The following is a 15,950-nucleotide window of genomic DNA, read 5'->3' on the forward strand; positions in this document are numbered from 1 at the left end:
TATCTCCGTACTGCTTTCCATATTGGCTGCACCAATTTGCAGTCCCACCTGATGGGTATTTTCACATAACTTTCTGGAGAAGACTCTTATGGTACCCACAACTTATCCCTGATTTTAGTGCAGGTGAATGCATCTTACCTCAAAGGCTTTCTGGTTCATCTTTGCTTTTTTGCCTTTAAGCTTTCTCTCAAACTCAGCAAGTCTGCTCCTCTTTGAGAAACACATCCAGGAAAGATGAGAGAGGTCAAGCTAGGGGATGGAGAATAAAACTCAACTAATGGAGATGGAAATGATAAGATAAATGCCCCAGCTTCCTTGTTCTTTAGTGGGACAATGCCTAAGGCACATTCGACACAGTTCTTTAAATTTTTTTTTTTTTACTGGTGCATTATACATTAGTGAGATTCAATATGCCATATTCATACATGTATATAATCGGTTCTATTTCTGTCTTAAGTGCTTTCCCTTACCTATTCCCACCACTTGATTCATTTCTCTACTATACTGATCTTCCTTCTACTACTATTTTTGTTATTTTCCACACAGTTCTTTAGAGCATCTTCAGTGACATTAAGCACAGCTATCTACTGAATTGACTAAATAACACGTTTTTCTTGGCTTTTTATCTCCCTTCTCTTTTTCAGTCTCACTTGTTTCTTCTCAAATTCCCAAGTCCTTGCCTGAGGCTCTTTTTGGAGAACCCTTGTGAAGATGTTACCTAATGATATATCGACCTCTTTAGAGACAACAGTTTTCCCTGTAAGATTTGTGTTCCACCATCCTTGACTTCTTGCAGTTTTTTGCTGATCACATGCACCTCTTTTCCTCCACTTACACAGGTCCTCTGCCCACAACACTCTTCCACTCCTTTGCCTGGCTGACATCTAGTTATTCTTCAAGACTCAGCAAGGATGTTCATTTCCCTGTGAAGTCTTCACTGATTACTTCTCACCACTATTACAGTTTAGAGTTCTGACTCCCTGATTTAGCACTTCAAACCCAGTTTATCAAAATCATTATCTCTTTGTTCTGCTCTGTGATCGCCTTGAGAAGAAGGGGCTGAAAGACCCTCCAGGAGTGTCTTCCGTCTGAAGAGACCCGTTCCCCAAGGACCAGCGAAACCACGACGTTCGGATGCAAACAGCAAGAGGTTTATTCAGGTGCACAGGTACCCGGGGCGACAAGCTCTATGTGACTTGCGCGCCCCTGGCTTATCCTGAGGGGTTTATATAGGGCTTGCAAGCAGAAGCGTGGATACAGAAGCGAGATGCATAGTTACAGGATCCCTATTGGAGGATTTAAATGAGGTGGGGGTTATACTTTTTTTTTTTCAGTTCTCGAAAATCAGACAAAGTTGCTGACGTGACCAGTTTCTGTTCCCTTCCGGTATCTTTTGTTCTCTCTTTGACCAGATGTCTGCCCCTATACATCCTGTCCTCGTAGCGACCTCGAGCTAGCCCAAGATATCTGCCTCTGTGCATCCTGTTTTTGTAACGACCTTGAGCAAGCCCAACTGCTGAACTTGCAGACTCAGTTGCCCCACTGACCTCCTTTGACAAGCTATTTTTCAAGCCTTGTTATATCTGGCGTTACTAAGCTAAAGCTATAAGCAGCTGGGTTGGGGAGTCTTTCAGTTGCATCCTGTCCTTTAGTTCCTGTTTGCTCAAGCTTGGCCCTTCCGGGGTTATCTATATGGAACATCCTGTGGCGGCATTGTGCTAGACTTGAAATGCTACGTGCAGCTAGTGGGATTGTGACATGGGGGTGGTGCAAGAGAACATCCTGCAGCTTCAGGGCACAGGGGTTGGATTTCCTAATGTTGGGCCTGGGGCCTTAAGGTTCTTCAGGGGCCTACCAAGGAAAGAACTTGTTAGAAAATTAAGTGCTCAATAAAACCTGTCAGAATGTGCAGGAATGAATTTAGGAATCATTTTTCATTCAGCAAATAATTACCAAATACTTATTCTATGTCATGCATCATGCTGCACTATGGCGTGTACACACTTGAAGAGAGCAACCCCAGGTATCAGGGAATTCAGTCGAGGTAGAAAGAAGGAAATAATGCATAAAGCATTGTATATATATAAAAAAATGTTTGGTCAAGAAAATGTACAGAGAACTATGTATAGGAGGGGAGCCAGCTAGGAAAGGATAACCTTCCAGTTTGGTCTTAGAACACAGTGACTGGAAAGAGCATCCCTACATCAACAAAAGAAAAGTCTTTTCCAGAACTGGGGCAAGTGCGGTTGAAGAGGGGAAAGGAGCCACAACCACTGGACCTCTGCGTGTCTGGGTTGAAGTGGGCACACCACCTTTATTTTTCAAGGTGAAATGAATACATAAGTCACCTAGCATATCGACGAATGTCAGGCACGCTAGGGGAAGAAGCACTGGGAAATCAAGAAACCTGTCCTAAGGTCTCAGAATTGAGCTCTAACGATAGAAACATCAACTCAGGCTCTGTGGACAGCACCAGGACCCCGGTGCCAGCCTAGCCCACCAGAGCCCGGGTTCCCTAGGGGCGGCGGAGCATGCTCAGTTGCCAGGACGCGGTAGCTACGACGCGCGAGCAGTGAACATTCCCAGCCCCGCAGGCACCAGGCCGGGGGGAGTGGGCGGGGCCTCGGACGCATGCTCCCTCCTAGCCCGCCCCTCCCGCCCCGCCCCCCGCCACGCGCCAGCGCCGGCAAGCCGGCCGCCCGTTGCCCTGGCAACCGTCGTGCCGCGTCTTCCTGAGGGAGCTCCTGTCAGCCCCAGGATCCCACCGCCCGCTCCCCACTGCCCCAAGGTTTTCGCGTGGGCTCGGAGTCTGAGGGACAACAAAAATGGCGGAGCGGAGCCAGACGGCGCCTGAGGCAGGTCTGTGGGGGCGGTCGATTCAGGGAAAGCTGAGGTGGCACTGCTGTCCTGGGCCTGGGAAAAGAGGAGACTTGGCATGATCCTATTCCAGAGTGAAAGCCCCTATGTATTTGAGCGGTGGGGTTATGACTTCAGGGTCAGGGGTCAAGGGAGGTGTGTACCCCTCTGAGTGGCGGGCAGGGACCTCGAAGTCCTGTTGGCAGGGGAATGTGTGTGTGGGGGTGTGCACACTTTTGAGTGAGCATGGGCCTGGAAAGGGCTGGGACCCCAGGGAGGACCCAGGACTCTAATCCTGAGGGGCACTTGTGGTGGGGGCTAATCCTAGGGATAGGCCGCGTCGTGGAGAGGGTGTACACAGTCTGGTGGGAGCATGGGAAGGATCCCTGCAGGGTTATGATTTGGAGCTGGGAGGAGGCTCAGATTCTGAGGAGGCAGGTGTTTGTGAAAGGTGTGTTACTTCAATTTCAGACAGTGCCATGGAAGGGGAGGTTTACTAGGATCCTCAGGATTTCCCCTGGCCACAGAGAAAGTGTACAGATCTTTGTATGGGTCTTTAAAAAGACCAGAGGCTTGAGGGGACTTCCAGAGACCCAGCCCCTTTAGGAATCTGCTAAAAGGAGGTGGAGCCTAAGTGAGTGCATATGGGATCTTGAAGGTCATTCAAAATCACAAAGGGGTGCATGTTCACTACTTTGAGTGTAAGATACCATTTAAAGGCAGGGAGACTGATAGGGAGGTAGACCCAGGATTCTATTCCTGGGGGACTCTTGTGGCTGGGCTTAAGAGAGATAGTGACCTCAGGTGTCTTAAATGGCCATGGAAGAAAACAAGGGTTTTTATAGTCCTTGTATATGTGGGAGGGAGTTTATCCCTAAAAGGGCCTGAGGACTGAAGAACTGAAACTTTAATACAAGGGATAATATCAGTGTATGTATAGAAAATTAATGACTTTGGGATTTGTATGGTGTTGGGTTGTTAAAATGGTGTACACATATAACCTTGTATTTGCATCCTAATTAGGTATTTGTTAGATTATGGTTACAAGAGTGATCCACTTGAATTACTCCCCTCTCTCTCTCTCTCTCTCTCTCTCTCTGTGTGTGTATGTGTGTGTGTTTTCTGTTGGTAAGGCTATACAGGGAATGGAACTGGAAACTACAAGAAACCATCAAGAATGGTTCAAGGGATCATTATCTTTCAGGACCCCTTCATGGTTTCTGTCTGTCTCTATTTTTTCAATGGCATCTTTGTTTCTTCCACAGAGTAGTTCCTTTACTCATTGTACAGTTTTAGCTCCCCCATAACTTGAACATGCTCACTTTTTTATTCATTCATGTACTCAATAAATATTTATTAAATGCTTTTTGCTAGATAACAAGTTAGGCTCTAGAAACTCTCTGATCCTGATTTTCTTACCTTGGTCTTTTTTTCCTTTTTTCCCATAGCACATATTGCCTTTGAACCTACTATTTAATTTACTCATTTGTATTTATAATTACTTCTGTCCTCCTAGGATGTAAACTCCACAAAGGCTTTATTTTTATCACATCTAGAACTTTACTTAATGTACAGTATATATAATGTCTTCTTAATATAATATTTGTTAAAGGAACAACTGAATTGCTTGATATTGCCTGGAGGTAATATTTTAGCTGAAATATGAAAGGGATTAGATAAATGAAGGGAAGAGCAAAGAATGCTCTAGGTAGAGGGAAACTCATGTACAAAGACCTTAATATGGGTGGAATCATGATATGCTATGTAAGAGAACTGGAAAGAGACAAGTATGGGTGTTCATAGGGCAATGTGGGGAGAGAAGAGGCAAGCTTAAGTACTTTGTAGGCTATGTTATTAGTTTTGGTTAAAAAATCCCAAGATTAATGGGAAACTATTGAAGGATTTTAATGGGGAACATGACATGATTGGAATCATTAAAAAATTCTGGCTATAGCAGAGGGAATAAAGTATACAAGAATGAATATAAGAAGATCTGTTAGAAGGTAAGCTTGGAGATAAAGAAAGGAATTGAAAATATTTATGAGATAAAATTAATGGGACTTAGTGGGATATGAGACTGAGGGAAGAGGAGGTAGGTATCTCTTTTTCTATTTTGTGCACCTGGATGCTCAGATGTCATTACTGAGATAGGGAGCATTGGAGAGGATCTTGGCAAGGTTTGAAAGGGAAGACCATGAATTTGGTTTTAGATTTAGGAAGTTTGAAGAATCTTTAAGACATACAAATAAATGGAGACATTAGCAAAGCAGTTGAATTTACAAGAAAATTTGAATTGTCATGGAGAGAATTTTTTTGAAATAGAGATCATGGGTATGGATGAAACTGCCCTAAGAAACACCAGGCTTGGGATGAAGTATTGAATAGCTGCAATATTTCAGTTCCCTCTAAAGAGAGAAATTATAACCAGAGTACAGTCAAAAAATACTTCAAGATAAATGGAATACTCTTTATACTGAATCCTGACAAGTGATATAAAATGAAGAATGAAAAGCCAGACATAGTAACAGGAAGGTCATTGGTAACTTGAATGAGTGAAAATTGATGAGGGTAAAAGCCAGGTAATCTATCTTTTGAGTCACTATTAATTATCTCAGTCTTTGTTTTTCTTTTTTTTTAAACGTTTAAAACACATCTTAAAAATATTTTTAAATTGTTGATGGACCTTTGTTTTTTTTGTATTGTGGTGCTGAGAATTGAACCCAGAGACTCATGTATGCCAAGCAAGCACGCTACCACGAGCCACAATCCCAGCCCTGTTTCTTTTTTTAAATATATATATATATATTTTTAAGTTGTAGTTGGACACAATACCTTTATTTTATTTATTTATGTTTATGTGGTTCTGAGGATCAAACCCAGTGCCTCACATGTGCTAGATGAGCACTCTACCACTGAGCCACAATCCCAGCCGCAAGTCTTTGTTTCTTAATTCAGATTTCTGAGAGAATTTTATTGACACTTGTCATCTTTTACCACTAGATGAAAGTTCAGTGTTAAGAATGACTTTGGATTAGGTGTTCAGGTATTGTTGGCTAAAGTCACTTGGTACAAAATATGGCCATCTGAGGATTTCTCATCATAACAGTTAAAATTTATGGAGTGTTTATTTTGTGCCAAGAAGTATATATGTATGTTTTAGTCACTTCAGCCTTATAACCCCTCTCTGAGGTATTCTAAGTATTTTATATGTGGAGAAGTTTTGGCACAGAGAGTTGAGCAAATTTCTCAGTACCTGCAAAGAATTAATACAAAATTATACTTTTCCAGATTACTTTAGCATTATTTGGATTTATTATTTAGCTTTCTGTTTGTATTACAACAATTCTACACACTGAAAAAGTCAGTCTTGATGAAAATTCCTGCCATATAGGAAATAGTCTAAATTGAGCTTAATGTTCTAGCAAAATGAAGTGAAAAGAACTAGGACTCAAATCTTTGTCTGAGTACTGTTTCTCTGTCTTATTAGATATGGACCTTGGGTTCAACTTTTCTGACCTTCAGTTTTTTTATCTGTAAGTTGAGAATGATATTTGTAGGATAGTTGTGAATATTACTTAAGTACCCAATAAATGTTATTTTCTTAATTCACTTGAAGCTCAAATATAAAAACTTTCAAATGTATTGTATAACGCTTTAAACATAAAAGCAAGTTTTAAACATTCAATGATGAATGTAAGATTTTTTTTTCTTTATTGATGTAATTGCTTTGATGTCATAGGAAAAGGTAGGTACCAAGATTTGGAGAATGTAGAAACCTTACCTGAACTATGGAACCTGTCTCTGTGTGGAGTGAATTTTGAAGAATTTTGTGGAGGAGTGAAAGGACACCTAAGATAGTTTTTTTTTTTTTCAACCATGTAGATAACTCTGTAAGTAGATCATAGATGCAAAAGGCAGTTTTTTTTTTGGGGGGGGGAACTTTTTGAATGAGTATGGGAATGTGCTTTGTAATCAAACACATTAATATCACATTTGCACTAAGTGAACATAAATCATTAACAGCTTCATATCAATTTGAGTCAGGTTTTGCTACCAAATTAGTTTTATTGCCTAAGTTAGGTATTTGAGGTTTTTTGAATTGTGGAAGAGGGAATGTATACTTACATAATTTTTATATTTTTTTAGAAATGTTTTTAAAAGTTCAAATTGTTTTTGTCAACTATGTATCTTCTGTAATGGAAGTAAGCATAGTTTTATTAAAGATGCTTAAAGTATTGGGACAGAAAATATTTTCTTGTTGGCCAGAAAGTTTATGTGATTATTTCTCTTAAGTCCTTCTGATATTGTCTATATTCCTGAGATTTATGAATGTTATATTTGGCTTTAATTTTAGCATCTTAGCTTAGTCACTTCAATGAGAGATACTAGAGAACTATATACTACATTAAAAGGTCAGAAGAATGTCAATATTTTGCATCCCAATTAACACAATCACAGTTTTATCTTTGAGTCATTTAAGAACAGCACAGTTTTATGTGAGTTTCAGACTATTTTTATTAGTTGTTCAATTTCAGCAATGATGTAGGTTTTAAATTTAATATTGATTTAAGGAAAAATTTCATTTTTAGATGAGTTTGATGTTTCTGATTATAAAAAATTATTGCAAGTGTGAAGGCTTGAAGTAATTCATTGATAGTATTTACCATATGGGAATATTCTTATCTTTGCTTTTAATATTCCCTATTTATTAATGGTATCCATAAAAGAAATTTCCTTTAAACTCTAAAGGAAGATATTTTCATTTGCCATATAATACTTAAGAACTATTGATTTTGAAACTTGGAGTCTTTAAACTGGATTTCAAAATAATGTACTTGCATGTCAACTGGAAAAAAACAAAACAAGGAAATACAGAAGGATTCCTAAAATTTTGCATAGGATTGAAAACTTTTATTTAAGACTGTAAATTCCTAAATATTTTCAACAATGTTATGGGGGGAAGGGAGCAGAACAAAACCTGCCAGTAATTATAGCTTCCTTACTTTTATTACAAAAGTAATATATCAAACTCTGTGTCATGGTTCTGTAAAAGAAACCACTATGTTGTGGAGTATGATATTCATTTTTAAAATTAGTTGTTAATTCAAAAACATATTGACTACTTTCTGTGTTCTAAGCATTGTGTTAAATTTTGGAAATTTGGAGATGTATTAGACCAAGTCCCTGTTTGCAAGGAGGAGGTAATTAGAAAATTCCCATTGAAGCATAAAGTTATATGCAGAATTCTGAGACTCTAGAATGTTCCCACGACAGCCTGGGGGTGATAGAAATGGTAGTTCAGGAAGGCTTCTTAGAGGAAGGGAATAGATGAATTGAATTTTGAATGATGAGAAGGAGTTAGTCCAATGAAGGTGGTAGGCAGAGGTATTAGGAGTGAAGAGAAGAAATGAAGATCAGAGAAAGAAACACGTGCAGAGGAAAGTTGTGAAGTGAGGGAATCAAGTTTGATTAGAACACTGATGGAAGTTACTCACTTTTTAACAGATTTAAAGACTAAATCGCCCTAACCCCATTCTTGGGTCAGCGATCCTTTTGGCTATCTGATGCAAAACAATGACTTCTCTCCCATGAAAATGCATACTTTGTGCAAGTGCAGAAATTTGAAAATGATTTCAATTTAAGAAATTTTCTCTTTATTAGTTATGTTCTGTTTCAGAATTTGACATCTTAAAAGTGGGAGTACTTTGGTGGAAGTGGCTGATCTAACAACATGTCTATGTTAGAGTAGGTCTAAAGTAAATGCAGGCCCCTAAATTATTCAGGTTATTAGTTTATCTTTTAGCTTCTTCATAGTTTACTTTGTTTATACTTTTTCTCATTTTTCTTCACAATAGATCTGAAGAAAGAAGTTAAGATTACATAGGTAGTTCAAGAGAGATTAAGTGATTAGTTCAGGTTTTTGTGACTAAAAAGCAGGTCTTTCTAATTCCAAAGCTCAGATTCTTTCCATTCTTGCTCTCCTGTCAGAAGATGTGAGAAAGATTGCAGTATCCAGCAAGAGACATATGAATTGTTATTCTTAAATTGTTAGAGTACCCAGGGTTGTACAACCAGGAAGAAGAGGAACTGTAACTGTAACCCAGTTTCCTGATTGTCCTTCAATAAATCAAAAGTAATATGCTGCCCTAAAATGGATAAAGATAAATAAGTAAGTGTCATGCAAATAATCTTTAAAAAGAAAGTTATTTCAGTAAGTCAGTCTTTTCCCATTTGCAGAGTACCTCTTTTCTGTCAGGCAGTTTTTTAAAAAAAATAATTTTATTTTTATGTGGTGCTGAGGATTCAACCCAGTGCCTCACGTTTGCTAGGCAAATGCTCTACCACTGAGCCAGAACCCTAGGCCCTGGTAGGCATTTTTAAAAATTAGTTCTTATCAGATATACATGATAGTAGAAAACTCTTTGAGTCGTTGTATACAAATGGAGCAGAATTTTTTGCTTCTCTGGTTGTACATGAAGTAGAGTCACACCATTCATGCTATCATACATGTACCTTGGGTAGTGATGTCTTGTCTCATTCCACCATCTTACCTACCCCCCTTTCCCCTCCCCTTGTCCTCTTTTCCCCATCCAAAGCTCCTCCACTCATCCCCGCCCCCCACCTCCTGCAATTAGCAATTAGGGAGTAACATCCACTTATCAGAGAAAACATTTGGCCCCTGTTTTTTGGTATTATTTCACTTAGCATGATGTTCTCCAACTCCATCTATTTATCTGCAAATTCCATAATTTAATTCTCTTAATGCTGAGTAATATTCCATTTTGTATATATATTCCACAATGTTTTTATCCATTTGTCTATTGAAGGGCATCTAGGTTTGTTCCACAGTTTAGCATTTGTGAATTGTGCTGCTGTAAACATTGAAGTGGCTGCATCACTGTCCTATGCTGTTTTTAAGTCCTTTGGGTATAGACTGAGGAGTGGAATAGCTGGGTCAAATGGTGGTTCCATTCCAAGTTTTCTAAGGAATCTCCATACTGCTTTCCAGATTGGCTGCACCAATCTGCAGTCCCACCAGCAAAGTATGAGTGTGCCTGTTAGGCAATTTTTTTGTATATACTTTGTGTAAGTCTCACATAGTTCCTGCAAGACAGGTATAATTATCTCACATTTACAGATGAGGAAATTGAGGTGCAGAAATGTTAAGTGATGTGACTAAGGCTATACAAACAGTAATTACTAGAACTAGAATTAAAATTAGAACCAGGTCTATCTGGTTGTTAAGTCCATACTGACTGATAGGACTCTTCCACTTTCTCCTGACTTTATTCCCTAGCTATGAAATATCACTACTGATAGAAGGGGATGGCACATATTAGGATTAGAATAGCACATATTTTCTTCCTTAAATAGGAAGAGTTGATGCGTACATTACTTTTCAGGCAAATACATTAAACAGAAAGTGCACAGATTTTCTAATTATTCTAACCATGGGGTTATCAAAATTTCTCATCTTAGAAATTCATGCATTTATCTAGTAAATTAGTTCTAGGTAGAGAATGGATTTAAGTAACAATTAACACAGGCTTGGTATATAGTGGGCATTCAGTAAGTATTTGTGGATCGAATGAATGAAGACTTTTTAATCCATAAATATTTAAATTTAAACACTGAGGGTAGTGACACATAAAGGAAAAATCGAGTAACTTTTGGCATTTTACAAACAATATCCTAGTTGAATGTGGTACAAAGTAACTGGTGAACTAGAATGGGACACACATGTTTAAAACTCTCTTTGGATGTCTGTCTCTTTAGGAAGTATAGCACATGAAAGAGGTCATGGGTTTTGGAATTATACAGATAAGATTTAAAATTTCAATTTTACCATGTAATATATAACAGTGCTTCCCTAAGCCCCATTTTTATCATCTTTAAAATGAATATACTAATCATTTGCCTAGTAAAGTTGTGATGGTGCATCCATGCATATAGTATAGTGAAAACTCTTAAGCTAACTCACTAGATTAATTAGTGTCTTCCATTCCACGACACATGCAGCTTTCTGTATTTGAAGACCCTTTTTGATTATATAGCTACCCCAGCTGCTGCAAGAAAGCAATTTTATAAATGTGCAGTGTATGGATGGAAGTTTGGTGTTAGTGTCATAAATATATTAGGAAGAACTTAGTAGTTTAAATCAAAATTAGAAATGCGATCCTAAGTTGTAATATTCTATCTTCTAATCTTAGTCATGTCACTACCTATATACTACCACAAAAGTAGCAGTGATTTTGGAAAATGCTTGTATACTTTTTGCAGCCTGATAAAAATTGTTGTAAATGTTTTTGACTTTCCTATAAGATACTGAAAGACTTTATCTCAGTTTAGGTTTAGTGACATTGTGGGGTCTTTGATTTGAATTTCAATATTAAATGTACAAAGCTAGATGAAAAATCAAAGGATTTAATAAAGGGGTACTTGAGTTTTATTATTTAATAAGCTTTCTGTTAGAGTGACAAAAGCACACTTATCTTGTGGGTTCTTTTATTTTGACTTAATTAAAGAATATGTGTATTCAACTTCATGAAAGCAACATTCCCCTTTATTCTGAGGAGGGGCTTTTGGTATAGTTTAGTCTTATTAGCTCCTATAACTTGATTTAATAAGGTCCTAAAGAAGAGAAATTTCCCTTCCATTGAATCCATATTTGTCACATTTTTCCCAGTTGTGTTGCATAGTGAATTAGCTAAACCTCTTTTTGTTACTTGAAGAATTTCATCGTAACTAGATCGGTATATTTTTAATTGATTTTTTTCAGTTAAGGGACTCTAGATAATTGAGGTATTGCATATATATATATATATATATACACACACACACACACACACACACACACATACATATATATACATATGTAAATATAGACACACATATATATGTATATATATATTTTTTATGGGAGGGAGTACTGGGGATTGAACTCAGGGCACTCAACCAGTGAGCCACATCCCCAGCTCTGTTCTGTATTTTATTTAGAGACAGGGTTGCCGAGTTGCTTAGCACCTTGCTGTTGTTGAGGCTGGCTTTGAGCTTGCAATCTTCCTGCCTCACCCTCCCAGGCCACTGGGATTATAGGTGTGCACCACAGAACCTGGTTTGCATATATTTTTAATTGAAATATGAAGGGCTATGTTCTGAGAGAGTGGATTATTATTATGATCCCAGGAGTTAGATTGCTTTTGGGGAAAGAGGGAAGGTGGGAAAATATTCTTTATTGTTTGTACACCCTCACTTTTAAAGTGGTTTCAATTTGGCAAAAAGTTGTTCCCAGAAAACTTTACACTTAATGTACATTGGATTCTGATGAAATGTAGTAAATGAAATTTTCTTTGGTTATCTAATTTTAATGCCATTTCACATTTAGATTATCAAAAGTTGCTAACTTACCCATTATGTGTTAGTAAAAACACATTACTCATTTAAAATAATGTGAATGAGATTTATTTCTATTAAAATGACAGAAGTGTCTTTATCCTGTGGGTGTCTGCTCTGAATAATATTTTGAAAATTTAAAAGTTTTGATAAATTATTTTCAGAAGCAGGGTTCAGTATTATCAGCTGAATAAATTCCTTTTGTTTTGGTCCTAGTAAGCTAAATGTTTTTATGTAGCTGATTATTATGTTTTAAAGATTTGTATCTTCTTAAGAATCACATCATTTTCTTTTTCAGAGAAACTAGAAATTAGGAAAACTCTCTTAGCTCTAGCTTTCCTTGAATTTTTGTGCTATAAGCTTTGCCTACCCCTGCCTTGCTCCAGTTATATAAAAGAGACTAGCTTACTGAGTAAACCCTAGATCTTTGGCTCTTTCTTCCTTCTGTTCTTCATTGTTCTCTCTCTTTTATTACTTGGCTATAATTTATCTGGCAGGTGAACAGAAGGCTCTGGTTCTTAGCTAGTTCAGTTCTAAAATGGATATGCAGTTTACCATTGCCAACTTACCTTGAGTTTTATGAATATTTAGTGCCAAAGAGAAAAAAGAGGCTAGGAAATATAATTTAAAAAATACTTATGTATATAAAATTTCTAGAAATCTAGTTTGTCTTTTGAATACTGTAGTTTTTAAAATGAGAAATCAGGGCTTAAAATCCACTTTCTATTCATATTAGTTTTCTGAATCTGAGTAAATTGCTTTTGATGAAAAGTAAACCAATCCTTGGATGCATCAGGGAATTACTACATTTCTTAATTCTGAAGCTGTCTTTTTCTTTTCCTTGCAAATTTTAATTACTTATTTTGGAAAAGCATAAATAGCTTCATGGAATTTAAATAAACATATTTATTTCAAGTTGTTTAATTATATAGCCTTTTTTGAACCATACTTACACATTTTTACTTGTATTCCAGTTATTTTGTATTTATCTTTCTTCAGTTTGTATATTTTTTCTTATGAGATTATAAGCAAATTTACATCAGGCACTAAGTAGTGCGTGAGTGAATTTCTGATTGGATTTATGAGTAGAACCTTCCATTTCCTACCACATTAACTTTCTTGGGGCTTGGGAATGTAACTTTGATTATTTGTTATTTTAAGATATTTAGAATTTAAATTGGCTTCCATAAAAAAGTAGGCGTATAAGAAACTTGAGGTTCTTATCAGTGTTTTATGTGGTATTAATCAAAAAGGGTAGGAGCATGAAGGTAAAAGGTCTCTTTTAGTCTCTATGACCATGTGTTAGAAGTGGGACAGACACAAGGGAAATAAATCTGAGTAAACTAGTGCAGTTTCTGGGCTGCCTTAGGAATATTGTATCTTTTTAACAGATTTTGTAAGCAAAAGATAAGGCAATTACCTTTGGTCCATTTGATTAATCTATTCAACTGAAACTTATGACCACTCTTTCAAATTACTTTAGTAGAGTCTTATTTAGTGAAGCCTTGTTTTTGGATGAGAGAATGAATACATGACAACTGCCTACAAAAACCTGAACTTCAATAATTTACAATAAGAACATCAAAGATGGATGTGAATCAGTGGTGTTTCTTTCATCTCAGTGGCTATTGACAATATAAATTTTGCTCTCAGGAATGAGGTAGAATACATCTCCTTTCATATTTATTCATATACATATATTGTGTGTGTATATACACACACTCACACACACACACATATATATATATATAAAATCACAGCATGTAATATTTCTTCACATTAATATCTAGTTAGTTTTTAATTTTATTATTTTTTATATGGTTTCTTTGCTACATCTTTATTTTCTCTTGCCACTTTTTTAAGAAGGCAGGTAGTTTGCCTGGATTTTGCTGATTGCTTTCACATGATAAGTTCAACACATTCTTCTATCTTCTGTATTTTATTTTATTTTTTAAAAAATATTTATTTTTTAGTTGTAGGTGGACCTAATATCTTTACTTCATTTTTATGTGGTGTTGAGGTTGGAACCCAGTGCCTCACGTGTGCTGGGCGAGCACTCTACCACTGAGCCACAACCCCAGCCCCCAGTCTTCTGTATTTTCTATAAATTATTGGATATATATATAGAAGCTTGATAATCTTTAGGCTTTTTTAAAAATCAAGACTGCTGCAGTCTGGCTTGACACAATTCACAAGCCACTTATCAAGCAGAAACAAACTTTATTTTTAGAACACATGCCACACCACATGAGATCTTCAGGAATTCCCTCAGAGCCCAACTGCCACCACCAGCTTCCCACAAGCCTCCCAACCCCCCCCACTCCTTCTGCTCTTGAGGCCGATTGGCTGGGTCGTGTGGGTGGAGCCAAAAAAAGTCCCCCAATGAGCAGCTCCGTGGTCTGAAAGGGCAGGGAAACAGCCCAATGAGCATCACTGCAGAGGAGCCAATCAGCTGGCAGCTAGAAGTTTGCTGGGGCCGCTGTGAGCCAATCATCAGCTGGCAGCTGGAAGTTTGCTGGGGCCACCGTAAGCCAATCATCAGCTGGCAGCTGGAAGTTTGCTGGTAGCTGGAAGTTTGCTGGGGCCCCTTTGGCTGTGGCTCTCAACATCTACCCCTCTATGTTTAAACAACAAGCATGTGGCTTAGGGTCCATGCCTGCCTTAAGTTGTTCAATACTACATATGGTCCTTACCCGTCATCAGATGAGCTGACCTCAAGGCATCAGCCTCCTGTCTTTGGTTGGTACCATTGCAATTGGATCTTACCTGTCATTGACTACCGGTCCAGCATACAGCCACATGTGTGGATAGGTCTTTGTACCAGTGTGGGGGGGGGGGAGGTTCTTTGCCTCACCTCTGTTGGCTCCCAAATTTTAGCTGAATGACCATCACAAGCAGAAGGGAGGAGGAAACACCAAGCCGATTGACGGCTCCTTTTGGAAAAATTGTACCACCGATGACACCATCAGCAAAAATACCCCAACACTACCACAAGTTGCTGCACCAACAGATAGTTCACAATGCATACAAGTGATTTCACAATGCACACAAGTGATACATAGTCCAGGCAAGTTCTGCAAGCAGTTCAGTGATAGCTATTGCAGAAGTTGTAGATTGGTTTTATCTTTGTCTTCACCGGCACTGAGATGAAGATAGGAATTCTGGCAATAATGGCTAAAGAAAAAATTATGTAACATTCCAGAAGGCACTAGAAGAAAACAATTTTCTGAAAAATTTACATTATCTTGAACAGAATTATTAAAAATAATGAAAAGGAAAGGTGAAAGTAAACAAATAGATCTGTTAACCTCCTTTTTTGTTCACATATTAAAACAATCCTCAACAGCTGTTTACCCAATTTAAATTAAATCATTTAAATCACGTGAATAAAAAAAAATTTGGATCCATTTTTTCATGAGCGCTCATCATATATGATATATGGACATATGTACATACAAACATACAACACAAAAAACAAGTGTGCACACATAATACATACAACAAATAACATAATAGTAAAGGCCTTATAACTTTTTACAGGTGAAATCTCCATTGCAATGTTTAAAAACTCTATAGTCAAAAAATAGAACTGATCAGCAAAACATTAATCTAGGTCTGTATGAGCTCAAGAAACAAAATAGAACTCCATGATGTGGGAAAGGGCAATAATAAAATAGATATTGAAAAAAAGCACCTGGTTC

General features: G+C 37.5%; 1 protein-coding gene across 1 annotated transcript in view; it reads left to right on the plus strand.

Annotated features, from left to right (window-relative positions):
- The first annotated feature begins 2,652 nt into the window (after positions 1–2,652).
- Positions 2,653–15,950, plus strand: part of Agbl4 (AGBL carboxypeptidase 4) — a 1,414,634-nt gene continuing 1,401,336 nt past the window's right edge. Inside the window, exon 1 of the mRNA XM_015485024.2 lies at positions 2,653–2,859. Within this exon, the coding sequence (XP_015340510.1) occupies positions 2,826–2,859 (34 nt within the window). The 5' untranslated portion in view covers positions 2,653–2,825. The remainder of the gene's footprint in view (positions 2,860–15,950) is intronic.

This window comes from Marmota marmota, unplaced genomic scaffold, assembly GCF_001458135.2.
Source record: "Marmota marmota marmota unplaced genomic scaffold, marMar, whole genome shotgun sequence".
NCBI lineage: Eukaryota > Metazoa > Chordata > Mammalia > Rodentia > Sciuridae > Marmota > Marmota marmota.